The sequence below is a fragment of the Micromys minutus genome (assembly GCF_963924665.1).
Source record: "Micromys minutus genome assembly, chromosome: 14".
Classification (NCBI taxonomy): Eukaryota; Metazoa; Chordata; class Mammalia; order Rodentia; family Muridae; genus Micromys; species Micromys minutus.
The window spans coordinates 35,639,543-35,667,197 of record NC_137983.1 but is presented as its reverse complement, the minus strand read 5'-3'; the positions used below and the strand labels follow the sequence as shown (position 1 = coordinate 35,667,197).

The following is a 27,655-nucleotide window of genomic DNA, read 5'->3' as shown; positions in this document are numbered from 1 at the left end:
GATCTTTCCCCGCCTTTCATCTCATCCAGCCTTTAAACACTGCTTAGAAAATATCAGAGGATGCTTTGATGAATAATGTATTTAAAATGTTTCATAATGAAAGTTTTAAAGTATTGGATGGATAAACCTGATGGCTGGCCACAGAAATGTGCTTCTCTTTCTGTGGTGGTTTGAATATTAATGACTCCCATAAGCTTATATATCTAAATGCTTAGAGGGTGGCACTATTTGGAAGGTCTAGGAGGCGTGGCTTTATCGGAGGAAGTGCGTCACTTTCAGTTTCAAAAGCCCAGGCCTGGTTTAGTGTCTTTCCCTGCAGCCTGCTGATCTGGATGCAGAACTCTCAGCTCCTCCAGCACCTTGTCTGCCTGCATGCCGCCATGCTTCCTGCCATGTTGATAATGGACTAAACCTCTGGAATTACAAGTCAGCTCCAATTAAATGATTTCCTTTATAAGAGTTTCTGTGGTTGTGGGTATCTCATTACAGCAGGAGGACAGTAATTAAGATTCGTGTATCAGCAAGCTGTTCTGTTATTACCGAGGTACAAACCAGAGAAGCACAGGGACTTTTCTAGATGTGGAAGTGGTGTTGAAGTAAAGTGGTATATAAAAATGTCAGGTGTACACAGAGGCATGATTCAGTGAGTGCACAGCAGGTGAGAGGTCCTGGGTTCAAGCCTCACTACCACCCCCCCCAAAGGCATCAAAGGACTGTAAACCACATGAAGATGTTATATGCACCGAGATTCAAATGCATAGTGGCCAGTAGGCCTAGTTGACTCTAGGATGTGAATTACAGCAATCTGGTACGAATGGCTTCTTATTACTATAATGAAATGTTAGAGACAGGCTGACTTATGGAAAAAAAGGTTTATTTAGGTCTCAGGTTTAGAGGCTCAGAGTCTGTTGGTTTGGCTTCTGTTGAGACCCTGATGGTGATGCTGTCATATCACAGCGGAATGACAAACAGGAACAATGACTCAAAGCTCAGAGTGAACCAGAGAGCTGCCTGGACCAATATTACTTTCCTTAACACTCCTCTAGGGAAAAACACTAAAGTGTCTCATAAAAACTACCTTCAACTCTTTGGGTGACCTGACTTCATTGGGGTCCATCTCTTAAAGGTTTTGTCAACATTGCCACCCTGGGGACCAGGCCTCCAACACACATACCTCTAGGAAACATTTGACCCCAATAAGTCAGACAAAATGGTACAAAACTGAAATCCCAGGACTCAGGAATCCTAGGCATGAAAACCAAGTCCACGGCTGGTAGGTACTGCATAGTGAGGCCCTGCCTCAAACAGAGACTCAAACCAGAAAACAAAAGGTTTGCCAGACAGAGAGCAAAAATGGCAAAACTCAACCACACTATCACAAACTCAGCCCTAGCCATAAGCTTGAAAATTTTAGTCTACGTGGCCATCCCAATCCTGAAAACGCCCCTTAGCATCCTACGAGACTGGAACTTGTGCTTCACCTCACAGCTGAGCTAATGCTACACCTTGAGGTCACTGAAGACCAAACTGGCCATCCTGCTCCGTACAAAAGGCAGTTTGTTTATCCTGCCTTTCAGAGAACTATGCAACAACCAACCTTACTTTTCTCGGACTTCCTATGTAAACATCTTTTTACAAGTGAAGCTCATGAAAGTTGTAATCTTCTGTTATGTACTCTTACATGCCCTTGACCCAGATAATGCATGAGTATCATTTGCTGAAAGCAAATGGGAAGAGACACCGTGAATAACCATGGCAATGCTTACAAAGACAAACATTTAATTGGGGGGAAGGGGAGATCACAGTTTCAGAGGTGTAGTTCATTAGCATCAAGGCAGGAAGCATGGTGGCATGCAGGCAGACATGGTGCAGGAGGAGTTGAGTGTTCTCTATCTGAATCCACAGGCAGCAGGAAGCAAGATGACACTGGGCCTGGCTTGAGCTTCTGAAATCTCAAAGCCCATCTCTAGTGACACACTTCCTCCAACAAGGCTACACCTCTGAGTAGTTCCACTCCCTATGGGCCTGTGGGGAACATTTTTTATTCAAACCACCACAACAGTAAGTACAGAAAATGAAAGCTACTTCCTAAAATGTACTATGAAGGTTAAAAGAATCCATTTATTGGTTGATAAACGATGATGTTTGTTGTCTGGGTCAGTTGAGATCAGTTGTGTTGTGGGGTCTGCTTAAACCCAACATACATCCAATATAACTCAAAACATTAGGTCAATGCAGATGTCAAAAGTTTATTGTAATCACACTGCTACTGGGCTGAGGAACAGATCCAGGGGCTAACTACTACCCTGAAGGGACCTTGTACGGCATATTTAAAGGATGAAACCATAAATTGAGAGGGAGTGGCATGAGCTTTGGTATTGACCAATCATATTTTGACGTAAGTTGAACACGGGAGTGTCCATCAGTTGGGATAGGAGTTGGTTCCTGGGCCTGGGAACAAGGACTTTGACCCTGCCTGCAAGATGGAAAAGTTGTCCTTGAGATGTCCTGACTCAGGCAACTGTTTCCTTACCACAGAGGATGTTCCCAGGATATTGGGAAGTTCCCAACTCTCTTAAAGCCTGGGACCTTGAGTTTACTTTCTCCCTATGATTAAATGGAGTCTGAAAATGAAATGCTAGTACTTAGAATACATTTCTTTTGGTTGTCCTCAACAAGTTGGAGCCAGTGACTTAATTCCTTGTAAACTCTGTTAAAGATCCCTACAAATTGTCACATTCCTTCCCGTATGCAAAGCCTTTTGTTAGAGATGGACACACAGACACACAACAGACACAGACAAAATAGATTACACAGGGGCAGGCACAGATACAGACTGACCAGACAGACAAAGGACAGAAGGTCAGGAGCATGCAACAGAGTATCCAAATCTGCCTCATGCTTGGGTTAAGTAACTCCAAGAGAAAGTGCATTTCTTTTCCTAATGAAGTCAATCACTACTGCATTTAATCCACGCAGGTCTAAACTAGGAAATTTGGATTAAAGAAATGTAGACAGGCTAATATTCCCAGAGGAGAATAAGTGAATAACCAAATCTGTATTGATTAGTTTTGTCAACTTGACTCAAAGTAGTCTCCTGGAGAGAGGGGAATCTCAGCAGAGTGTTGTCCCCATCAGACTGGATGGAGTGAGGGCATGTCTGTGGCTCGTTTTCTTGATGAAAGACTGATGTGGGAGGGCAGATGGCTCCGAGCTGTAGGAGAAAGCAGGTTGAACAAGACGTGGAAACAGCCTGGAAACCAACAACTCCTCCAGTCTGTGCTTCAGCTCCTGCCTCTCCATTCCTCTCTTCAGTTCCACTCTTGGCTTCCCACAGTCATGGACTTAAAGTAAGGTGAATTAAACCCTTTCCTCCCCAGGTGGGTTTATTATTATTTTTGAAGTGTTTTTATCATATCGACTGAAATCCTAAGACACTGCCTAACACTTGGTAATTACTAACTTATAGGGTTAGGGTTTAACAAAGGAAGAGACAGGTGCAGGAGGCAAACACTGTTTCTGTGGAACTATAGGCAGCCTTCCTTCCTTCCCCTAACACACTGTTCCTCACGTTTAACGCAGTATCAGAACTTCCAACTGGGCCTGGAAGGAAAGGCACCTGTCAGCATCTGGACTACATATAATTATCCTTTTTCTTTAAAGAAAAAACCCAACAAATGCAAAACAAACAACAACAACAAACCAAATTATCAGGGGTGGCAGCACACACCTTTAATCCCAGGACTTGGGAGGCAGAGGCAGGTGGGTCTCAGTTAAGGCCAGCCTGGTCTAACAGAAGGAGTTTTAGGACAGCCAGAGCTACAAGGAGAAACTCTGTCTTGAAAACCAAAACAGAAAAAAGAAAAAAACAAATTAATGCATGTGTGTGTGTGCATGTGTGTATGTGTATGTATGAAAATGTGTGTATGGCATGCATGTATGTATGCATGTGTGTATGTATCTTCTTTGTTATACACTGACCCTTCTAAGTTTGTGTGTGTGTGTGTGTGTGTGTGTGTTCGCAGGCATATGTGTGAGTGCTGGGTGTTTTCTCCAGTTGCTCTCCACCTTATTTCTTGAGAAGCTGTTCCTTCCCTGAACCTGGAGCTCAGGGATTCGGCTAGAATGGCTGGCCAGCAAACCCCAGGGGTCTACTTGCCTCTGCTTCCCCAGCGCTGGAATTATACACATCACCTGTTCTGATGTGGGAGTGGATGATTGAACCCAGGTCCTGATGCTTGCACAGCAAGCACTTTACCTACTGAATCATCCCTTTAGCGGACATTTCTTTACATGCATGTGTGTATGTGTATGTATGCAAATGTGTGTATGTATGCACGAGGCCCAGTCTAGACTGAAACCTCAGTCCTCCAGCTACTCTCCTCGGAGAGCTGAGAGTATGTGTGTCATCACCTTGTCCAGTTTACTGGCTATAATTCGTCCCGGCATATGCTAAAAGAAACACGTACTCATTCAGATAAAAATGTTTGCATGCTAACTAAAAGAATCTGTTTACCAGAGATGACTTCTATTCCACCACAGAAGGCATTGCATAGGGACTGGCTGCTGTTCAGGAGTAGAGCACATGCGTGTGTGTGTGTACACAGGAAGGGTGTTGGAGGGAAGGTGAGTTAGTTATAGGTCATCTACACACACACACACACACACACACACACACACACACACACACACACGGGGAGCATGTTGGAAGGAGTGTTAGTTATAGGTCATCTGAAAAACTATAGGTCCCTGAGACTAATTCACACTGAAGCAAGGAGACAAGAAGGCCAGATCTTAGCACAGAGAATGTTGCCCAGCAACTACTGAAGGCCCTAACGAGCAGAGATGGCGAGGATCTGTCTAGTCTTACGCAGAGATGTTTTCTATATTCTCTCTCAGTACTAAGCATCCTAGTAGAGACAAAGTGGATGTGGGATTTCCCTTAGTTGGAAGTGGTCCAGAGAAAATGGCTAATGGTCAGGGAATTAATTAAAGGATCTACAAACCTGTCATTGCAACGACATTGTAATGACTGTCCTTTACTGACTCTGAGAGGAGTGTATAGTCGAGGACATGCTATGTGGCAAGAAATTTAATATCCTTGCAGCATTATTTATAGAAAAAAAATGACACCTGGGGAAGTTAACAGTAGCATTTAAAACAATAACATTAAATAAATTGTGATTAACCATTCAGATATTAAAAATGAGTACTTTGTATGGAGGTGCTTCTGGGGAGCTGTCTATTCAGCTTATTGAAAAATCCTTCAAGATGTTATTAAAATTTGTGATGCTCTCCCTCTGCTCCGAGTCCTGTGTGCTGGTAGCAGCTTGGAGCCGGACACTGCCCCTGCCATCAGCTCTGTTTCTGGAATCCTCCATATTTCTCTTTGCATAGACAGGAGCTGGCATTCTTTGATCTGCTTTGGGATGCCTTATGTCACATCTCTCTAGATTTTCAGGAAAACTATGTTGTAACTGGACTTTTGGCTATTTCTACCACCCTTTCGACCCCTCCCCACAACACTAGATAGGAGAGAAAGAAGACTAGAGGGAAAAGTGGATATCAAAATAACAATATTGATTACTTCCTGTTGATTAGGTGCTTCAAGTTCTTCGGGGCAATTTTGATCTTCGTGGTCAGGATACCTCCAACTAGCAAGCAGCAAACAGCAAGCAGCAAACAGCAAGCAGCCACCAGCAGCAGTGGTTACACCCCTCTGGGGCTCTTGCATTTATACACCCTCTCAAGAGCCCCTAGAATTCCAGACATCACATACTTGGAAAACCTATCAGCAACTGGCAAAATCATGCCCCTGTCAGAGCACAAGGCAAATCATAGTCCACTGTTGTGGAAAATCTGAAGCTGCCCCATGTCCCACAGCTGGGATTAAAACAAAAACATATTCCCGTAGCATTTCTATATTTTTAAAGAAGCCAAAATTCCTAGTACACTCTGTGCTTTAATTTATTTGCTGAATTGGTTTTCTTGAGTTTCTATGTAACTCAGGCTGTCCTAAGATTTGGAATCTTCCTGCTAAAGCCTTCCCAGCCCTGGGATTAACAACCCCAGGCTTAAAAAAATGTTAAAGACTACTTTGAAATTACTGTTCTGAGCAATAGATTTGAAAGGAATTATTCTTCCATTTATATCGGTGACAACTGGCACTTCTAATAGGATGTATGGCTCAATAACACATCCCTCTCTAGTGTGCTCAACTCTCAGTGCTGATAACTAGCTCTCAACGATGTGTGTGTATCTGCTACATGTCCATGTTTGTGATGCATGTTTAGGTGTGGGTGCTTGGGCACATAGAGGCCACAGGTTTATGCTAGGTTTCTTCCTCAAACACTCTCTACCTTATTTTCTTGAGACTTTCTTGAACCTGGAACTCAGTTTTGACTAGGCTGGCTCTAAGCACGGGGACAACAGGCACTCACAGGCTACCCGGCTTTTCATGTGGATGCTGAGTGTCCACCCAAGTCCATAAATACACAGCACACTCCCCACTGATTGAGCCTCTTGTAGATGATTCAGACCATAAGCCAATCTACTTATCTCAATTTAATCCCAGGAGGCTGTTTTATTTTAAAATCACCTCAAATCTTTGAAGTAAACCTAGCTTTCAGAAAAACATCTGTTCTACTGGGGGGAGGCAGTTCAGAAATCTATGACTATTTTACGCTGTAGCTACATCTACATGGCATTATGCAGTAGTCATCTGCCACAAGATGCATGCTTCCGTATTAAACGCTAAGCATGTTGTAACTCAGTTATTAAGTAGCAATGTTAACAGTCACAGGGTGGGCTGAGAGAGGGCTCTGGGTTAAGAGTACTTACCGTGAGACTGGCACGCTGGTGCAGGTTGTCAATTCCAGCATCTGTGAGGGAGATTCCAAATGTAGAGTTCCAGGACAGCCAGGGCTACCTACAGACCCTGTCTCAAAAGCAAGCAAGCAAACAAACTACTTGCTGCTCTTGCAAAGAACCCCGATTCAGTTCCCAGCACCCACATAGGGGTTCACAAACATCTGCAACTCCAGTGTCAGGGACCTGGCAGACTCTTCTGGCCCCCACGGGCACTACAGCCACGTGGTATACAGCTGTACACAGAAACTAAAAATAAATACACCTCGTAACAACAGCAGACCCATGGAAGCCCCCAGGCTTGCTCGTTCCTGTTTCGTCCTATGTGACAGTTTCTACTGCTCTAAGCTGAAACAAAGCCTCTCCTTCACAGCATTAACTATGCTACTGCCGCCTAAAATTAACATCTTACTCATTAGTGTAGCAAGTAAACACAAACAGAAAAACAGTATTAACTGGAAAAAAGGCTTTATGGACCTGACCCTCTCATTTATGGATTTTATTCCTCCCCAATATTTCCCTGGAACTTAAAAGTTTAACAACAATCTGTTTTTTTTTTTTTTTTTTTAATTTAGAGTATGTGGTTCTAAACCCAAGGTTAGTTTCAAATTATCTTCAGGAGTCTGGAAGCGAAACAGGGCAGTCATTTTCTCATGCCGATACATTTCGGTGGACTCGGGACTTAGCTCAGTGGCAGAGTGCTTGCTTAGCAAAAACTTAAGGTTACAGGTTCGATTCCCAGTACAAGGAAAACAACAAACCAAAAAGCTCTTTTTGCCAGGGCAGACAGGCTCAGTGGCTAAGACTGCTCTCAAAGAGGACCCAGTTCAATTCCCAGCTTCCATCGCACCTCAGAACCCCAGATCCAGGGAAGCTGATACCTTCCTTCTTCAGGCCTTGGCAGGCAGCTAGACTCATGTTCTACCCCCGCCCCTCATGTCTGTGGCACACATGCCAATGTAATTAAATACTCTTGAGAAAAATTAAGTTATAAACTGCATGGCCATTGAGCTGGTGGGAATGTCTGCTACCGTGCCTGGGGCTGGAGTTCAATTCCTGGGGCCCTCAAGGTAAAGAGACCAGCTCTCCCAAGTTATCCACTGGCCTCCACTTAGATGTTATCACACACGAGCTCTCTTGCTCTTGCTCTCTCTCTCTCTCTCTCTCTCTCTCTCTCTCACACACACACACACACACACACACACACACACTCAAGGTAATTGGAAAAGCTAAGCCTTCAGCCCTGAACACTTTAAGCAAATGGTGAGGAGATACTTAAGGAGCCAAAAATGAAGGTCTGTGAGGGCCCAGCACAGATCTAGCTCCTACCTTCAGCGTGGGAAGCTTAATTGCAGGCTTCTGCTGGTGTTCTGCAGCTTGTTCTGATTGCTCAGGATCTTAGATAATCTGGACAGTTAAGGACTACACTCGTGAAAGCCCTTTCAGCCGGAAGAACAGCGTTCACAAGGCGATTGGCTTGCACAGGGGGTAAAGGTGCAAATCTAGGAGGTGGCACTGGGATGTGTACGGGAGTTATATAATTGAGTCAGAGCATTTGATTACCCCCGTTTTCTCCAGCAGTTTTAACCTTCCTTTCATACTATACATTAGCAAACTAGAAACCGATTAAATTAAGGAGTGCTAGGGTCCTTTTTAAGGCACCATTAACATAATCTCTCCCCAAATACAGGCTGTGGCCATTTAAAAACAGGAAATGAATTCTTTTTAAATTCTATTGGGGTTATACTTGTAGTAGCAAATTTATTGGAAATCAGAAGAGTTTGAGAGTTGGTTATCCCCCTTATTATTTTTGTCTAAGATTTCTGCATGTGAGTTTTGCCTGCCTTTATGTATGTGTTCTGCTTGCGTGCTGGGTCCCACGGGAGCAAGAGAGAGTGTGGGAGCTGTTTTTACAGGTCGTGTGAATGGTTGTGAGCCATCAAATGGCTGCTGGGAACTGAACCCAAGTTCTCTGGAAGACCAGTCAGTGCTCTTAACAACTGAGCCATCTCTCCAGCCCCGAGGTCACTCCTGCCATGTTGGTTTTGGGAATTGAACTCAGATTGTCAGTCTTTAGTAGCGGACCCATTTTGATGACCTGGAATTTTTAAAAATTAATTTGTGCATGAACACATCTGTGGGTGAATGTGCACCTCAGCGGGGGTATGGAGCTCAGAGGACAACTTGGGTTGGTTTAATCCCGAGAGGAGGGGTTGTCCCTAAGATTGAAGTCAGGTTCTTAGTGCCTCCCCCATAGTCCTTAACTACCAACGAAAAAGCAAACGGTTAAAGAAAAAGCACAAGTATATGCTCTCAATACTTCTGTCGAATGGCTAAAATGAATGCCTTTTAAAATGGGATTTACTTAACTTACCTGGATTAAGGGAGACAAGGACCCTACACAGAGCCACACCACCAGCTGACATAGTTTTTCAAACAGGATCCTAAACTTCACTAGGGGACAGCACAAGCCTGTGTGATAGAAACAGGAACTGGACTATCTCACCAATAGTAGTCTTCACAAAATGCCCTGGGGTCTAAAGCCCAGGCTAGCCAAGGGTAACCTGCACTCGGCAAAATTCGGCACTGCTCAGCTGGAATTTCTGCGTCTCTTGGAACTCACTGTAAATATGGCAGGGTTCAGACCCATTAGTCACCACTCAGGATCAAAATCTCAGGGCTCACGGCTTTCCTCCTGCAGGCTTGAGTTGCTAGCGTGCTTGCTTCCTAACACATCCCTATTTTTTTTTTTTAAAGATTTACTTATTTATGTATTAGTACACTGTAGTTGTCTTCAGACACACCAGACCCATTATATGGTTATAAGCCACCATATGGTTGCTGAGATTTGAACTCAGGACCTCTGGAAGAACAGTCTGTGCTCTTAACCGCTGAGCCATCTCTCCAGCCTCACATTCCTATTTTTGATTCTTTAGACTGTGTCCCAAGCAGCACCGTAAAATCTTGGACTCTTGATCCTCCTGCCTCAGCTTCTCACGTCCTGAGGCAATGGGCGTTTGTCACCATCTAGCTCAGGGTCCCATTCTTAAGTGGTTAGTGCACTTCAGCGACTGACCTCTTATTATGAAAACATCCACAAGCTAAAAAGGATATTTAAAATCTTTATTGTTTCGTCAGTGAAAGTTTTCTCTCTCTCCATGGCAGAGCGACAATGTGTTGGCGCATACTCGTGAAAAAACTCTGAAGTAGCTAGCCTAGAAACCAGACATGGAACTGGCAAGCCGGTGTCATAGTCGGACACCGCAATGCTGCTGCTAAGGTTAGTACCCAGAAAGAATATGCAGCTGACAGAAAGGGAGTCTACAGCCAAGCGCTCAGCACGGGGAGGACCAGAGACGGAAGCTTCCGCTCCATCCCCATCCCAGGCAGGGCTCTGACCACGTGCATACCAGCCCACCAGTCTCCATCCTCCTGCTTACTCAACAAGCCACCTGTGGTCTAACCCACTGACCCACATTTCATACTGCTTCCTACCTCACAGCCAGAGGTAATACAACAAAATAAATAAAAACCGAAGCTTTAGGCATCTTTAGTAAAAAGCTGAACAAACTTGGTGCGGGTTTTTGTTTTTGCTTTTTTTTTGAGAAATAAACTATAGGGAAAAAGAAGCAACAAAAGACAGTTGTCATGGTTACTCATTGTCAGCTAAAGGCAGAACACTTCTTTTTATATGAGCACACTGGAGAAACATAAAATGTCCTCACACAATACTGCTGGATCAATGCTAACATTTTCATAACCAGCTCACGGGTTAAGGACTAAGACTCGAAGAAGCAAATGACCGCTACAATTTGGTCATGCCTGGTCACGGAGAAGTTTTTGGTCAGTTCTGCGTTTGAAGCTGTGACCCGGCAGAATTTGGCTACTCTATAGTAAGTCATACAATAAATACCTTACTCACAACAGTGGATCCACCACGATGAAACCAAAGCCCAGACAACTCAGAGGGTTACAGCAAACTGTTGGAAGTGATTTTAAAATACACACGCTGTAAGGCTGGGACACTACTCTTACCACGGTCTAAGTCTTAGGACTGTTCGTTCCTGGATTACCTGCAAGACTAACAAGTCACTTGTGAATCACATCAAGGCCTTGGGGGAGGGGCGCTCTGCACGTATGGCATAGTGATTGGTTTCCTAGTAGTCAAACATTTCTAAAAGTTATTAAACTAGATTTGAAAAGTTCTTTTACTTAGTATATACAATGTACAAAATAAGTTAAAAGGAGGAAGCAGAGGGAACTTTTTGAGTATCTACACTGCAAATAGACAACTGTCCCATGCATGTCCCTTTTGCCCTCCAAACCATGAGAGGTGACAGAGCTCAGACCTGTCACTTGGACGGAAACAGCACTCGGACAGTAGAAAGCCAATGCTGCTTCTTCCCATGACCATAACAAACACAAATAGAAACTGGATCCCCAAACTTGTTTTTACACATGTACCTTAAAGTTTAACAGAAATCCTTCTAACAGTCGAGAAGAAAAGCACTCTTTTATAGCAATTCCACAAAATAATTTTCAATTCACAAAACCCCCGTCCACTAGTAAAACCAGCAACTCTTATGGAGGTGTGGGCAGTATTAGTCGGCCCCCTGAGGTATAAATGCAGCTATCTTTGCATTGAGTAAATAGTAGATAACATATGTCAATGCTCTGAATGTTCGCATTTACCTGGAGTGATGTCATCCTGACTGAATGAAAACTTACTTATGTGTACTTTTTTATAATGGAGATTAACTGATTTTTAGAGAAAAATATGTATTTTAGCCCATAATACAGCCAGAAGTTCAAAATTCCTAAACCAATGCAAAATGGTTATTACGTCTTAAAACTGTGTAACATTGCATACTGATTTTAAAACAAGGAACGGGGAAAACATGTAAGTATTTTAGATCCAGCAGGACACTGTGGAAAGCATAGCCTAGAGAAGTGGGAAACCAGTCGAGCCTTTCCAAAAGAGAAAATCCTTTTAATCCTCAGCAAGTCCCTGTGGAAACAGTAGGCATATAACAGTGAGAAGGGAGCACCTAGGACACCCCAGAGGCTCGCCAACCACTCAGCATCACGGCCCTCTCCTGTGCACGGACGGCCAGCAGACGACAGAAGTCCATGTGACCACAGTTCAGCAGCTCTTCACCACTGCTGCCAGCTGAAGTCATCATTGCTCCCGAAGACCAGGAAGAAGCCTAGAATAGTCGCGAAGATGACGGTGTTTCCTGTGAGGACCAGTGCGCAAGCTCCCCACTCGATCTACGGCAGGAAAAAGACACAGTCAGCAGGCTCGCAAAGCCAAGGAACAAATCGATGCTCTGCACACTAGTCAATCATGATCTTAATGTGGCTGCGGATGACCTTCAGAATACAACGCTCCACGCCCTTCATGTGTTTTTATTTGCCACTGATTGATCGAAAGGACGAGAGTTAGGAGGTGATAGTTATTTGGGAACAAGCTTAGCTTCGAGAACGACCACTGTAGCTTCCTTTGGCTCTGGCTGCAGTCATAAGGGTCCATCCCAGGGTCCTGTGCATCTAAGATGCACCCTGCCCCTGGATCCCTAGCAACCACATGGGATTCTGTAATTACTGAATACAAAGGAAGTTACTCTTAGTGAGTCTGAAACCTTGTTTGGTGCAAAAGTTGAATGAACAAAAGTACCAGAGAGGAAACAGACCTGTGCCTTCTTTAATAGTGCCTCTGACAGGGAGCCAGCTTGAAGCTGCCTACCACACTCGAAGTGTGGCTGGTTGCAGCCCTTCTCTCCAACTCTCTAGAGCTGGAGGTGTGACCCTGGGTGCAAGTCTGCCCTTTCTCCTCTTTCACACTTTCCCAGCTACGGAGGATAAACTAACTTCTCACACATCTACGCTTCAGGTCAGAGTCTCAACCAGGCGGCATATCAGACATTTACATTATGATTCATAAGCAAAATTACAGTTATGAAGTAGCAACAAAATATTTTTATGGTTGGGGGGGTCACCACAACACAAGGAACTGTATTAAAGGGTCGCAGCATGAGGAAGGCTGAGATCACTGGTTTAGGTTTTATGGGGCAGGCCCAAGGATGCGCAGCAAGTTACTGTGCCCTGTCTGCTGCAGACCCACGCACGTACCCCAGTCTGACAGCAAGAACAAATGGACAGCTGAGGTGCTAACCTGTCCTCTACACCCTAATATCTCTCAACTCTCTTTCCTGTAACAAAACGCTTAAGAAAAAAGTTAGTGGTCTGGTATGAAAGTGTTCAGAATCTGGCGACTCACCAGATGTGCTCTGGCGAATACAACAGGGAGTCCAAAGGCCGAGACGACGATGCCTGTGGTGAGGAAGATGGCGAGCTCCTTACACGCATTGCTCATGGCATCTGTGTCGTCCACTAACCGTCTGGCTATGCAGTACGGGATGGGCGAGAGGATGTAGAAGAAGAGCACGAAGAGGGGCCAGTATTGGCTGGAAAAGAAAAAAAGCAGTCAGTGGCCGTGGGGTCACACCTGTCACCTTCCTACACACGGACTGTGCTCCTGTTGTAGACCAGAGGACTACTACAAGGCAGCGAACAGGCTGCGCTTGAAAACGAAGCTGTGAGCTCACGTGAGGAGCGTAGTCAGTTCACCTTGTGTTCACTGTGGCACAATGGTTCAGACGTCTGCTGACAAATGCTTCATAACTGAGGCCCCCAAAAGCATTCGCTTTAGCTTACAAGAAGGCATTCTGAAAATCAGGATTTTTACACAACATCTCTTCAAATTAAAGATCCGTGCTTTTTACATCCTGCCTTATTGTAATGTTGGAGCTCCCATGATTCCTCTCACTGAAATCGAGTCATAGTAGGTAACAGAAGATTGTACTGAAAACCACAGTTTTTAGTCTGTTGTTAGGGAACCTCTGTCCACCTCTTTGTCACGTTTCAACAGTGTATTAAAAACTTTACAAGAAACAAATGGTCTTTAAAGTTGACAAGCTTAATTATGTACACATTGGAAACGTGCTAGGTCTATCTGTTATGTTTTCTTTTTTAAAAAGATATTTTTTCCCTTTTTGTTTTCATTTCTCAAGACCAGCTTTCTCTGTGTAGCTCTGGCTATTCTGGAACTTGCTTTGTAGACCAGGGTGGCCTTTGAAGCAGAGATCTGCCTGTCTCTGCCTCCAGTGCAGATTAAAGGCATGCACCAACACCAGGCTGGAAAGATTTGTTTTTGAGTGTTTTGCATGACTTTGTACACATGCATGCAGTACCCAGAGAGGCCAGCAGAGGGCGTCATATCACCGGGAACTGAGCTACAGATAGTTGTGAGGCATCATGTAGGTGTAGGGAATGAACCCAGGTCCTCTGGAAGGCAGCCAGTGCTCTGAAGCACTGAGTTATCTTTCCGTCTCCTGTACGTTTTTCTTAATCTTTTACAGAACATTTTTAAAAAGTGAGCAAAACTGTAGGTGGAAAATACTCCAAGAGGAAAAAAACATTCAAACAATATAGAAACACACACACACACACACACACACACACACACACACCCCAGAAGCTTTTCGACCACTACCTACATTGTATTTCCTTTTCTAAGGAGCTTCTTGTGGACCCTCCACAATCCATACAAATTTAACATTTAACCAAGGTGAAACTCTACATAGAACCAGTTGTAGACTTCAGTCTTTCCCCACTCCTTAAGGCTAATTAATACGGACACTGAAAGATACACAATAATCTAATTTGGCGTCTGGCATGTGCATGTTCCTGTTGCGCTGGTGTGTGTGCCTGGGTACAGCTATGGAGGACAGGAAACATGCTTGGTGCCATTCCTTCCCGGCAGTGTTTGAGGAAGGGACTCTCCACCTCCCTAGTGCTGGGATGACAGATTTGGATGACCACACCCCACATCTGCACATGGGGGTGGGTTTCTGAAGTCATTACTCATGCTTACACAGCAGGCATGTTAGCTGAGTTAACTCTCCGGCCTTCACACTGTGTGTGTGTGTGTCAGGGGAGAGTCCTAGGTGTCTAGTTCTTACCTACTGCATTGTTTGAACAGGGCTGTGTTTGCTCATGTGCACACCAGGCCATCTTGCCTGCAATGCTCAGTCTTCACATTCTACTCATCAGAGGAACACTGGGATTACTGACATGTGCCTGTTACACGGGGTCTTGGGCTTTGAACTCAGGTCTTCATGTCTCTATTGCAAGTGCTCCATCCACTACACCATCTCTCGCCCCATAGTTAAGCTTTGGATGGGCATTTATAATGTCATCATTGGTTTTGTACCTTTGCTATAATATATATTATATATAAAATATTATATATTTTACTATTATGCCATTCACTCTGTGACTGTGAACAACAGTCTTCTCCCCCTTACTATGTGTATCTTTGCAGGCAAGTGGATTTGCGTGAGCATTTCTACGAAGGGGAGGGCCAGTTCAAAGAACTACAGGATACAGGCAACCTAGTTCCAAGAAACAGCAACTCCTCCTCTCTAGAGCCCTGAGCAACTTAGTTCCGCCTGCACCCTGTAATGCTCACCTGCTTCCCTCATCTTCACCAGTGGACTTCATGTAGTGCTGAGTGGGATTCAGCACAATTCTCTCTGCCATTTGTGGGCCACTTCTGTTCATCTGCCTTTTGAAAACTAAGCTCCCTAAATAGTCATTTAAAAAGTTGTATACACTGGGCACGTGATGAGTAACTTGAGAGGCTGGAGCGAGCTGACTGTGAGCCAGTGTCTCAGTAGGAAGTTCTTCCTGTTCCAGGGAAGGCAACTATAGCTGTGTCCGGAAGCTGCACATATCTTCCGTAAAGGACTTTTAGATTTTGTTGGCAGATTACACACGGGCAGCAGGGATGAGTTTCTGTCACCAAGTCATTACAGAAGCAGGTCACAGCCCAAAAATCTCTGCCTTGGCATTCTACTGTCTTTACAAATAAACTTTAAGTGATGATCTTCAGAAAAGGATTATGTTGGTAAATGAACATTCCTCTGTATTTCTTGTATGGTAGTAAACAAAGCATGTTAACAACTTTAGTAGAAGAATTTTACCTTTAAACATTGAAAAAGAAAACAAAATGACCTACTTGTATATTGGCAGGGCACATCCAAGCATCAAAAACATCAGTCCGATCGCTCCTCCAAATGACAAACTAATTAAAGCTGCAAAACAAACAGAAAGCCCCAGAGATCAATCAGTTTAGCTGCCACGGTGCTGTCTCTGTTCACATGCTCACCAGTCCGTGCAGGACCTCCACCTCCCCTCAAAATTCAGGTTGTTAAAAGTGAATCATCCCGAATTGGGAGTAGCAGCTCATGCCGGTTAATCTCAGCAATCAAAGAGTCTGAGGCAGGAGGATTAATACAAACTAAAGATAGATCTGTTTGAGATACAGGATAAGAGCCAATCTCAAAAGGCAAAACAAAATGAACTGTCTTCAAAACTACTAACGACAGTTTTGGAATAAGTTTCTATAGTGTTCCCCAAAACAGAACAAAACAAGTTGAACACCCTCCTTAATCCCTGGAAAGGCTCTGGAATCTGGATGTCAGTCAGGCCTGGTTACACGCGCCTTTAATCCCATGTCTAGGGAGGCAGGGGCAGGCCATATACTCTGGTCCACACAGTGAGTTCCAGACTAACCAGGGATACAGAGTGAAAACTTGTCTGAAACGTGCTCTGCATCCCAAATAGTTATTATGTACATTTGAACGTTCCTAAGTCTGAGGAAAGCCACAAACTGATCACATTTGGTTCCAATCATTCCCAATAGGGAACATTAAACCTGCATATCAGTTTGACCTGCTAACACACAGCAATTACTGGTTCCATTTCTCAGAACTATGAGGCCCATAGAGTTAACATCCTCCCAAGCCCAACACTGTATGTAGTCCATACACTAGCTAAGCACTAAGCTGATGACCCAAGGCCAGTTCAATTCCTGGAATCCATATAGAAGTGACAGGAGAAAAACCACTCTAAATTGTCTTCAGACCTCCACACCCATCACACAATAATACTTACTATTCCTACGGAGAGGGAAAAGGGAGAAGGGGCAGAAATGCCTAGCTAAAACAGAAACACGAAAATACAAAACTGGAAGAAAAGCTGCCTGAGAGTACGTGTAGTTTACTTATGATATGTTTTCTTTGTTTGTTTTAAATACTTTTAAACACTGTAGACCTGGCTAGCCTGGACTTTGCTATGTAGACCAGGTTGGCCTCAAACTCAGATACCCAACCTCTGCCTCTCAAGTGTTGGGATTAAAGGTATATGCCACCATGCCTGCCTCGTCATTATCTTTTTAAGGAAGCGAAAGGTTTACCGTGTAGCCCTCACAGCAGTGCCTGCCTGTAGTTACTGTTAGTCTTTCAACAGTTCACGGGAGCACGGTGGCTTTGCTCTTGATTCCCTAAATTCTAGATCCGTAGGGTTGCAGCAGCCTGGTGTGGACCTGGGGTCTCACCACAGCACAGAAGGAAGATGCTCCTATCGTAAGATTTACCTCAGAAGCTCCCCGGAAGTGGCTGGTGTGTTGATTACGCAGATAATCAATGAACTAGCTATCAGCTCAAAGAAACCTGATCAGTTTGACTTCCACACAACCTGCCTTTCTGCACCCTTGATGCCCGAGGAAATGACTTGTTGGTAAGACCCGTTATGTTTACTGTTCAGATGTATTTATTTCGGGTGTGTGCATGTGGAGGTCAGAGTATCATAACTACCATGGCCACTGACACTGTCCTGGCAGGCTGGGAGCACTGAATACAACAAGGTCAGGCCACCACGAACACAGTGGGCTTAGTTCTTAACGTCATTATAATTTATATTTCCAGGAACAGTGAGGAAAAGTCGAGGGAATGTTTAGTTCATTTTAAACGGCAAACAGAGCACTTCAGGCTTACGGGGAACATTAAGTAAGGAGAACACAGAGCTTTGCTCCTGTCCTTCATGGTCCTGACTTCAGCCCTTGACTGCCACACGGGCAATAGTTGTAGACTCTTACACTGTCCCTCTATTCTGGAAACCAGCAGCTGCTTCCCCGACAGGACTTCTGTGCACACCGGTCACTCTACCTGAATTTTTCATTCATTTGGGAACTGACTGAAGCCAAACACTCAGCAAAGACTGGGGACCCAGCAAGGATCTCACTGGCTCCCTCGGGCTCCTGGAGCCCGTGTTTCTGCTCCTTCGGTCTCTCTTCCAGCTATGACTCTCTTCAGACGTCAACTCAAGCATCTGTTCCTCACAGTCACACCAACTCTGCCACTGTAGTTATTGCTGATTTATGGAGGGGCTGGGGACTAGCTCAGGGGAACAGTGCTTGCCCTATGTGCTCAAGGCTCTGGATTCAACCCCCACATGTTATATTCACGGATATACTGAGCACTGAGTGTGCGCCACATGGTTCCTGTTACTGAAGACAGAGCAATGGGGAGGAAAGAAAATCAAAGCCTTTACCTTTATGGTCCTTACATTCTAGTGGGAGAATAAAACAGCTCTTTAAAATGATCGCATCATTTATTTATTGTATTATTATTTATTGTACGCTATCTCTGTGCACAAGCTGATGAGCCATCTTGCTAGCCCATAAAATAATAAACAAGGACGGGGTGTGGTGGTGCACTCTGGGAATTCTAGTAATTGGGAGGTGGAAGCAGGAAGGATCAGGAGTTTAAGGTCAGCTTTGGCTATATACTGAACTAGTTTTAGGCCAGTCTGGGCTACTTGAGACCCTGTCTCGAAAGCAAGCAAGCAAGCAAGCAATGTAAACAATGAGGCTGCACAGGTCCTCCAGAGTGCCTTCAGCCTGCCCACTGAACACTTTCACTTTCTTAACTGCCTTTTGTTCCCCAAACAGGATGTCCGTGGACCTTATTTATGATGTCCCACCAAGACGGAAACCCTTTAAGAATGAATTTTATATCCTCAGGATTTTTTTTTTTTTTTTTTTTTGCTAGTGGGTGGCATACAGTAAGTAGGTGCTCAATAAACACTCAACAAAAGTAGCTACCGAGAAAGCGAGATGGAACATTCTGTTTGTTCAGTAAACATGAATTCTGAAAGACGTTAAAGATGTAAAGGACAAATGTCCAGTAATGACCACAAGCAGGGAGGATAAGGGGGTGAGAGGGCAGGCTTCTTCTTCTTTTTTTTTTTAAGATTTATTTATTTATTATACTTAAGAACACTGTAGCAGTCTCCAGACACACCAGAAGAGGGCACTGGATCCCATTACAGATGGTTGTGAACCATCATGTGGTTGCTGGGAATTGAACACAGGACCTCTGGAAGAGCAGTCAGTGCTCTTAACCACTGAGCCATCTCTCCAGTCCGAGGGCAGGCTTCTGACATGGCATCTCTGATGAGGCAACTACTGGGTGATAGTTAAGGAATGCAGAAGAGGCAGGAAGGTGTGTGCCAGGCCTTCGACTGCACGCAGCTCCTTCCTCTGCTACGAAACCTGCAATTCTAAACTGATTCTGGAAGGAACATCTTTCCTCCCCAAAAGCTCCTGGTTGGCTTCTGACACCCATGCCCCGGCTTAAACACTCAGTAACAAAAAATGGATACAGCCTGGGGCTGGGGTAGCAAGGGTAGCTAGTCCCCTAACTAACCAGTTACCTCAGCAACTTATTTAACTCAGTTCTTCCCTTGACAAACGAGAAAGACTGCCAGGCAGTGGTGGTGCACACTCAGGAGGCAGAGGCAGGTGCGTGTGAGGGTCAGCCTGGTCTACAAAGTGAGTTCCAGGATAGTCAGGAATACACAGTCAAACAACAACAACAACAAAACAAACAAAAAAAAAAAAAAAAAAAAGAAAGAAAGAGAGACAGACAGACTGTATCCTACTACGAAGGCTGAGGCAAGCTGAGTGTGGGTACCAGGTTAGCCTGGACTACACCACAGTCCAAAAAAGCAAATACACAAGTTAATAAATAATACAAGTTAACTTAAAAAAACTTAAAAAAACAAAAACAAAAACAAAGCAAAAAAAAAAAAAAAAAAAAAAAAAACCAAGAAACCGAAAGATAAGGTTCTGGCACTAAAACACACATTTAAAACTCAAGCTTTTCCAGCAGCTACTATATCAATTATTACAAGAAAATTATTATTTTAAAATGTTTACTTTATTATGGAAGTGTGTGTCTGTGTGTGCCCACTGAGCTGGAGTTCCAGGCTCTTGTGAGCTGCTGGGTGGGGACGCTGGGGTCTGAGCTCTCCTGTTAACTGCTGAGCCATCTCTCCAGTCCATAAAATTACCAATGCGTTTATTTGGACAAGATCCAATTCCTTTCAAGTACTCACATACAAAAAAGCAAGCCCCGTGGAAGTGTCTGGGGAATCGAGATACTCTAGGGTCATATTTCCATGCATTCGATACTCAGTATTTAAAAGATGTTCAAAAACATCTGCCTGTGACATCTCATCTTTTAAATCATCACAGATAAAAGCTGACCCAAGTAATAAACTGCTCCAAAGTGCTCCCCAAACCGGTAATGTCTCTTTGGTCTGTGACACTAGGCTAGGCGGCTTATTTTATATAAATGGTGTCTTAAGTGACACACCAGTAAGGTAAGAATTCACACAGTAATGACTGGTGCAACACTGGGAAAATGAAATGGAGAGGAGTGTGGTTTCTATTCCCAAAGCCTCCAGGCTGGGGGCGGAATAGTCCAATTATCTAGCAACATTCTCTAAAGATGACCGTTCTGGAACTACAAAGACAAGAGGTGAAGGGGTCAAGTGCACTAGCAATACTCCTTAACATAAGGGCAATACTAAAGACCAACAGAAAGAAAAAAATCTTGGATAAGCAATCCGTAACTTTAAATGTCAATGAAATCTTTACAAAGTAAAATTCCCCCGGAGTCACTGTCACCAGACTAACATTACCCAGATTTTGAGAGCCATAAAGCTGTTTTCTTTTTAAAGGAGTCAGTCCCTCATTAAAGACACCGAAAGGGGAAGACGAACGGAGGCAACATCCTAAAAAAACCGACAGCACTTTGCAGAAACTTCCATCCACATTAGGATTTGAAAGGGTCTATTATAGCTCAAAAGGAGATCTGAAAGTGTCCTAGTTGCTCAGATGACAAGGTTCTATATGAGAAACAAAACGTTTTTTAGGCACCGAAAATAAACGAGACACCAGAAAAACGTGACCCTGGAAAAAAGCTCAACCAAAGTCGCCCTTACCTGCGAGGTGCAGGCACCACTATTCAACTGCTTTTACCTCCAACTAGACTGTCTCTTCTACAAAGCAGGTCAAGAAATCAAAGCAATCCGCTGATAAGTAATACAAAACTTTGCTTCTAACCCCAGGGGCAAGACTACTGAGCAAGCCTCTCTCCAAAGAACGCAACATCCCGTCTTCCTAAAGGAAGCACACCTTTCTTTCATCAAACTGTTCGTTACCTTTTTTTTTTCTTTTAAGAAAAATCACAACTAAAAAGTGTCAGCGTGCACTTTTGGGGGAAAGGAAGCCAGGAGCACTCTGGGCTAGCATCCGGGCTCTGCTGCACCGTACAAACACCAAAGATGCATTCAGTTTAGAGGCAGGGAAAGCTGGTGCACCGGGATCCCGGGAGTGGATGCAGTGCCCAGGTTTCCGAGAGGACCGCGTTCGTGCCTTCGGTGGGGAACGACACTGGTTTGCCGTGCCGGACATCCCTCCGGATCGCAGCCCTCAATGTCTCTGGGTGCAAACTCGCGCAGAACGCGTCGGTGGCCGGGTTGCCCGGTTCTGGTCCAGAGGCGGAGCGCCGCCGCCGGAGGAGCCGGGCTGAGTCGTCCCCACGCCGCCCCGCCCCATCCCCGCGGTCCCGGCTCCGCGGCCCGCGGCCCAGGCCCACCTTTGATGCCCGCCATGGCGGTGACGTCGGTCCTGGCTCCACGACCCGGGCGGTGGCCGGGAGACCCGAGACGCGCGGCGGCCGCCAGACAACACCCGGAAGTGCACGCCGCTGCACTTCCGCCGGCGGCTCGCGCGGGGGCGTGGGGGCGCGCGAGGCCGGTCCTCCTTCGCGGCTGCGGGGCGAGCCGGGACGTGCGGGGCAAGTCAGTAGTTCCGGTCAGGCCCCGGTGACAGCACCGGCCCGAAGTCCCCGCGGTCTCGGGAAGAGGAGCGCGGGATAGCTTCACGTTCGGCACAGCGAGCCCATTTCTCCTCCCACCACCCAGTCCGTGACTCGGGAAATGGGTGGTCTCGGCTTCTCTCCTTGGGTTCCCTACATAGATCGGAGTTCCCCACCACTCCGGGGTTCAACGGGCGGAGTCATGGATGGGAACGTAGAGATGCATTCTCTTGGGACTCTCAGAGCTTTTCTGTCTTCTTGGTGACAAAAGGGGATGAGGGCGGGGGCTCCCCGCAGAGATCCGATGTTTTTATGTAAGCTTCCCACACAGCTTATGCTGGGGAACTGAGTAGGCATTGGGATGAGCAAAACAGGTGTAGTTTCTGCCCTCGGTTGTTTGCAGACTAGAGAGAATGCACAAAAGAGAGTAAAAGTGCAACGAAGATAATGCTAGTAATGGGATCTTTACTCCAAATTACTTCACTGGTGTGTAAGGACGTCTTTAGCTGAAGTCAATTTTTAAAAAGGAAAGAGACATAGAAGGGGAATCAGCTGCACTCCTTTTATGTATAAAAGCAGACCGTGTAAGTTTCTCCTTGTAAAGGTAGCAGGAACTTCCCCGTGTTACATGAAAAGTTATTTGCAACACAAAAATTGTCATTTGTAAATATTTTCATTTCTGAAGAAGAGACAGATGTCTCTGTAAGCAGCCCCAATTGGAGTTTGTAGAAAATTTTGAGAATTAGCCTTTACCTTCCCTTAGTTTCCCCTGAAAGCTCACATTTCTTTCATCTAGTTCTTTTCCACAATGTATTGCCTTTTGTTAAAATGCCTTATAGGCTCTCAGACCTAGCCGGTTGGGTTTTCCCCATGTCGAGCCTTGCTAAGCCTGTGAAATACACTCTCCCCTTTAAATTGGCCGTTACATTACAACTGCTAATATGTAGGTATCAGCTGTTGAAGCTGAGAAGGCAGAGGTGACCTCTATCCTAGAAATATATAGGGAAATAGTCCTTGGGTTTGATCTGACAGGGTTCTTTTAATAGACAAAGTAGGGTTATATGTGTGTGTGTGTGTGTGTGTGTGTGTGTGTGTGTGTGTGTGTGTTGGGGGATGGGTGGAGCATGCTTTTGGCCAAAAAAATGGAACAGGGAGCTTGGAAAGTTAGAGAGCAGAGAAGATGATGAATTGGTCAGGGTTGTAGGCCTTATCCAAGAAGTTTTGGAATTTGTACCTACACAGACTGAAAGGGAGTCACCCTATAAGTTTATTGGGTGAGAACTGAAACTAGGAACCAGGAGCACATGGGCATATTAAAATCATAACAGGGAAACCTGGCCAAGGAATTCATAGGGCAGGAAAGACTATGGAGAGAGTATATGCCTGACCCTCATAAAGTTTTGGATATTTAACAATGAGATGACCTGGCTCTATATCACCTATCATAGGATTCCTGGGGTGTGTGTCAAGGACCAAGGACCTCCTGAGTCTGTTTCTTAATGTTGGCCCAGCCCAGTCCACTGTTTGCTTCTCCAACTCTTTTCTGTTGGGACCTAGACCTGATTCTCCATTTCCTACTCTGGATCCCTCCTGCTTTCCTTGTTCACACTGTAGCGAATTTCTGCAGCTTCATCCTCAAGCCGGACTTCTACTGTCACTGGTCTGACTCTTGTTTTAGCAAAACAAACTTGGTCCACTCCTGAAACCTCTTGACCTTTCCTTCACCCTTTTTTAAAACAAGCATTCATTCTGTAATCTACGTGTATAGATAGACACGTTGTATGTATTAGTGTATGTTGTGTGATATTTGGGTTAATATTAGTAATTAGGATTGGAATAAAGAACTTACCTGGTCCAAGATATCAAGGTAGGCAGATTTTATGGTAAATTACATGGCCATTGAAGTCGCTAAACTTGGTCTGGAGGGATAGCTGAGTAGTTAAGAGCGCTGGGTGATCTTGCAGAGGACCCAGCCTCAATTCCCAGCACCCACATGGCACCTCACAATTGTCTGTAGCTCCAGTTCCCAGGGGGCCTGACACCCTCACACAGACATACATGTAGGCAAAATACCAGTGTACAAAAAATAATGAAATCATTAAAAAAATCACTAGGCTCTGTGTTTTTATTATTCAATAAACTATGGCATTTCTCCATTGTGGAACAACCTCAAAGCACTCTTCTGTTTCTGGTGTTCTACACTCCAAACATGAAATTGTGATGAAGTCAATGATTCTGTGTCAAATGTCACCACAATGCCTCCTTTAGTTTTTTGGTGTTCCATCTTGAATGCAGGGATGGTTGTGTGCATATTGCTGAGGAACGGTGACTGTGGAAAGTGACAGGTTCCCATCTGAGGCTTGTAGCTCGGTTTCAAGGAAGTGCATTTTAAAACATACTCTTTAAGGTAGCTTCCGGAAGTTCCTGTGCTTAAATGATATCCCCTAACTTATTTGAATACAAATGTACTAAGCATTAGATGTCTTTGATGACATTAAAGGCAAACTCAGAGTGCTTCACTGGCCAGAGGGTTCTATACACTTTAGTTCCCATAGTAACAGAATGATAGGACGTTGCCATCTTTTAACTTTCCCAGTTTTTGTCGAAAAAAAATTCAAACAAAACACTGAAATAACCACTTAAAGGTCCATTTTTGTCTCTGGATAATGTCTAAGGAACAAAAACCAACCAAACATAAAACAAACCAACGTCACCACTCATAACTCAAATGACTAATTTGGTTTCCTGATACTGCCTAGGGACCGGAAACCTGAGACCTCAAAAATGGCGTTTTCAAAGGTCGCATTCAAAGATCCTCTTTAACAGAATTCTTTGGGATGCTTTTCAAACTCCCAAGTTCAACTTCCCATGATCTGAATTAGAAACACTTGTGGGCAAAGCCCAGAGACATAAAATGTTAAGCTGCATCTTGAACGGTTGCTATAGGTTGAAAAATTAGTCTCCTCCAAAGGGAAGGTGCTTGGCCCTTTCTTCAGTTTTTCAAGCAGACCCTTCACATTTGCTAATATTGTTAAAGTGTTCTTTAAGCATTCCATCTGATAGTGAGTCCTCTTTAACTTTCACGACTTTCTAATCTCCAAAATTAAGCCACTGAGATGGGGTAAAAGACATCTTAAGTGGGCAGCTTCTGTGCATCTAGTGCATTAGGTATGTTTGGGGCTGGACAGATGGCTCAGTGGTTAAGAGCCCTTGAAGCCCCTGCAAAGGATCTGATCCAGTCCTTTGCACCCACACCGTGGCTTACAACCAACCACTTGTAACACTAGTTGCGGGAGATCGAATGCCACCTTCTAGCCTCTGAGGGCACATGGACTGCAGATGCATGTGTGTAAGCATGCTAACACTCTCGTGAATGTAGAAATAATTCCTTAAAAGAGTGGTATCTGATTATCTTTTTCATCAGATATGATGAAATATTGTATTATTACCAGCTGGGGATTCTAATCCTTGTAGACCAATTCACAGAAAGCACAGAGGTTTTCCTTCTAATTAAAAACCTTTTATTATGGAACAATTTAAACGCTGTCTATGAAAAGTACCAACAACATTATAGTGAAAACCCATACAGCATGGGGTACTTTCAGCCCTCAACAACCTATAGTTGCTCTATTTTTCTTTCTGCCCATGTTTACTTCTCTATACTTTTCTTCATTTTATTCTGAAGCACGTTCTAGACATACTTGCATGCATTGTGTGTGTGTGTGTGTGTGTGTGTGTGCATGTGTGTATATGTGTGCATGTGTGTGTGTTTGCATGCGTGCACTGGGAATGGTTGATTTACAGCTAGTGAGGGAGCTGGTGAATCTTGTATGGTTACATGGGCTTTGAGACTGGCACTCAAGCATGGGGTAGCTGTATAGACTGAGTCCTGAACCTAGAGATCCAACACCCTGAACGGACACATCAGAGTTAAAATGATGTTAACGAGAGCAGAGTGGTACCCGGTTGAGACGTGTTTGCTGCTCAGGCAAATTCTTCCATAACACATTATTAGGTCACAGAACTATTCTGTGTTATGCCAAAAGAGAGGAGGAAAGAATCCTTCTTAGGATCATATGATTTAGAGCCCAGCTCCACCTGACTTCCTGCAAGGACCTCATCTAACCATTGTATTCATTATGGTATTACCCATCACGTCACAAGCTTTCTGTTAGGACACCCATTATTTGGCTCAGTTCCCATTAGCATATGAACTGGGACACCCTTCCATGTTTTTAAAATCACAGTCTAGAACTGTAAATGACAGGACTGGGGCTCAGATGATGGAAGTTTTCTTTTTCTTTAAGCTTTTAAAAAAGATTCATTTATTTATCTCATGTATGAGTACACTGAAGCTATCTTCAGACACACCAGAAAAGGACATTGGATACCATGTGGTTGTTGAGAACTGAACTCAGGACCTTGGGGAGAGCAGTTGGTGCTCTTAACCGCTGAGCCATCTCTCCAGCCCTGGAAGTTTTCTTGTAGAGGTAATTACGTGATTCTACGATGCAAAATCCAAAAGCCGCTTTTATTCTTGCTCCAGTTTCCAGCAACAGTGGCCAATGCTGATCATTTCTCTCCCAATACCTATTGCTACTTCCCTTTTTAATTTTCTTCTATTACCTTTAAAATTCTCTGTTGTATCTACACTATCTGCCTGGTAGGTGCTGACAAGTATGTAAGAATCTCAACCTAAAAAGACTGTGTGGATGACTGACAGCTTCGCAGACATAGTCAGAGCAGGGTATTGGGGTGGAGGGTGAGGATGAGGGGGGATGGAATGAGGGGAGGGGAGGCAGTGGGGGAGGGGTGGGATGTTAACTATCAAGCCCCAGGCCATAAAGGTTAGACCTGTGCTTTTTAATAAGATGAATTCTTTTCTTATTATTCACATCTCAAGCTTCAAAGTCATTCCCCCCATCCAGGCCTTTGCAGAATTTGTCTCAGTGTGTATTGTCTTGTTTTATTTTTGATAATAAACTTATTTCTTCCTATTATTTTTATTTTTTTGTCCTGTGCTATGGCATCTTAAGTTTCCCAAATACAAGGAATTTGTTATTTTCCATTGCTAAAACACTGGCTGTTTTACTTTATAGTTTACGTTATATTAGGCATTCAACATGTACTTGTTGAATGATTTCATCAAAGAAACTCAGACTAGCAGCAGACTCAAAAGCACAGAGAAACGCTTTGAGTGGTTATCTAGAGACTACAGTTCCTCTTGGCGTCTTGTACATTCTTAAGGCCTTTAAGTTTCAGGAACTGTACGAGGGTTCCATGCTCGGATATCACAATATCATTCCTTGTGTGCCTTTTGTATTATTCGATTTTAGAACAAGGTAATTAACACCAGTCCTAAATAGAAGGGTGTTAGGTCCCCAACTCGCAAAATAACGCCCTTCAGAAAGGTTACTGAGATTTTGGACATACGTATTACTAGATTACTTCCTCGACTTCCCTTTCAGAAAGTTTTTAACCTCTAAAACTTTGGCAGCTTCGCACTGAACGAACCTTCCAGAACATTCGAGAACTTGCTAGGTAGGACAGCAAGAGCTCTACAGGTCTGAAGGGGTTTGCGCCTAGACTCCGCCCACGCGACAGCGCCCTGTCTGGTCCCGCCTACAAGGAGGCGTAACGCTAGGGGCGGGACCGAACGCGACCAATCACGGAAGCTTACGTGCCGCAGTGGCAGTGACGTCAGACTGGCGCAG

The 27,655-nt window shown here is 44.4% G+C and overlaps 1 protein-coding gene across 1 annotated transcript; it reads right to left on the bottom strand.

The window, feature by feature from the left end:
* Nucleotides 1-9,976: 9,976 nt before the first annotated feature.
* LEPROTL1 (leptin receptor overlapping transcript like 1) lies at nt 9,977-21,891 on the bottom strand. Its single transcript, XM_080928481.1, has 4 exons — nt 21,720-21,891; nt 15,950-16,025; nt 13,148-13,334; nt 9,977-12,138 (listed from the first exon to the last, which is right to left on the bottom strand). The coding sequence occupies exons 1-4, from the start codon at nt 21,733-21,735 to the stop codon at nt 12,022-12,024; spliced, it is 396 nt and encodes a 131-aa protein (XP_080784607.1). The 5' UTR covers nt 21,736-21,891; the 3' UTR covers nt 9,977-12,021.
* Between the last annotated feature and the right edge of the window lie 5,764 nt (nt 21,892-27,655).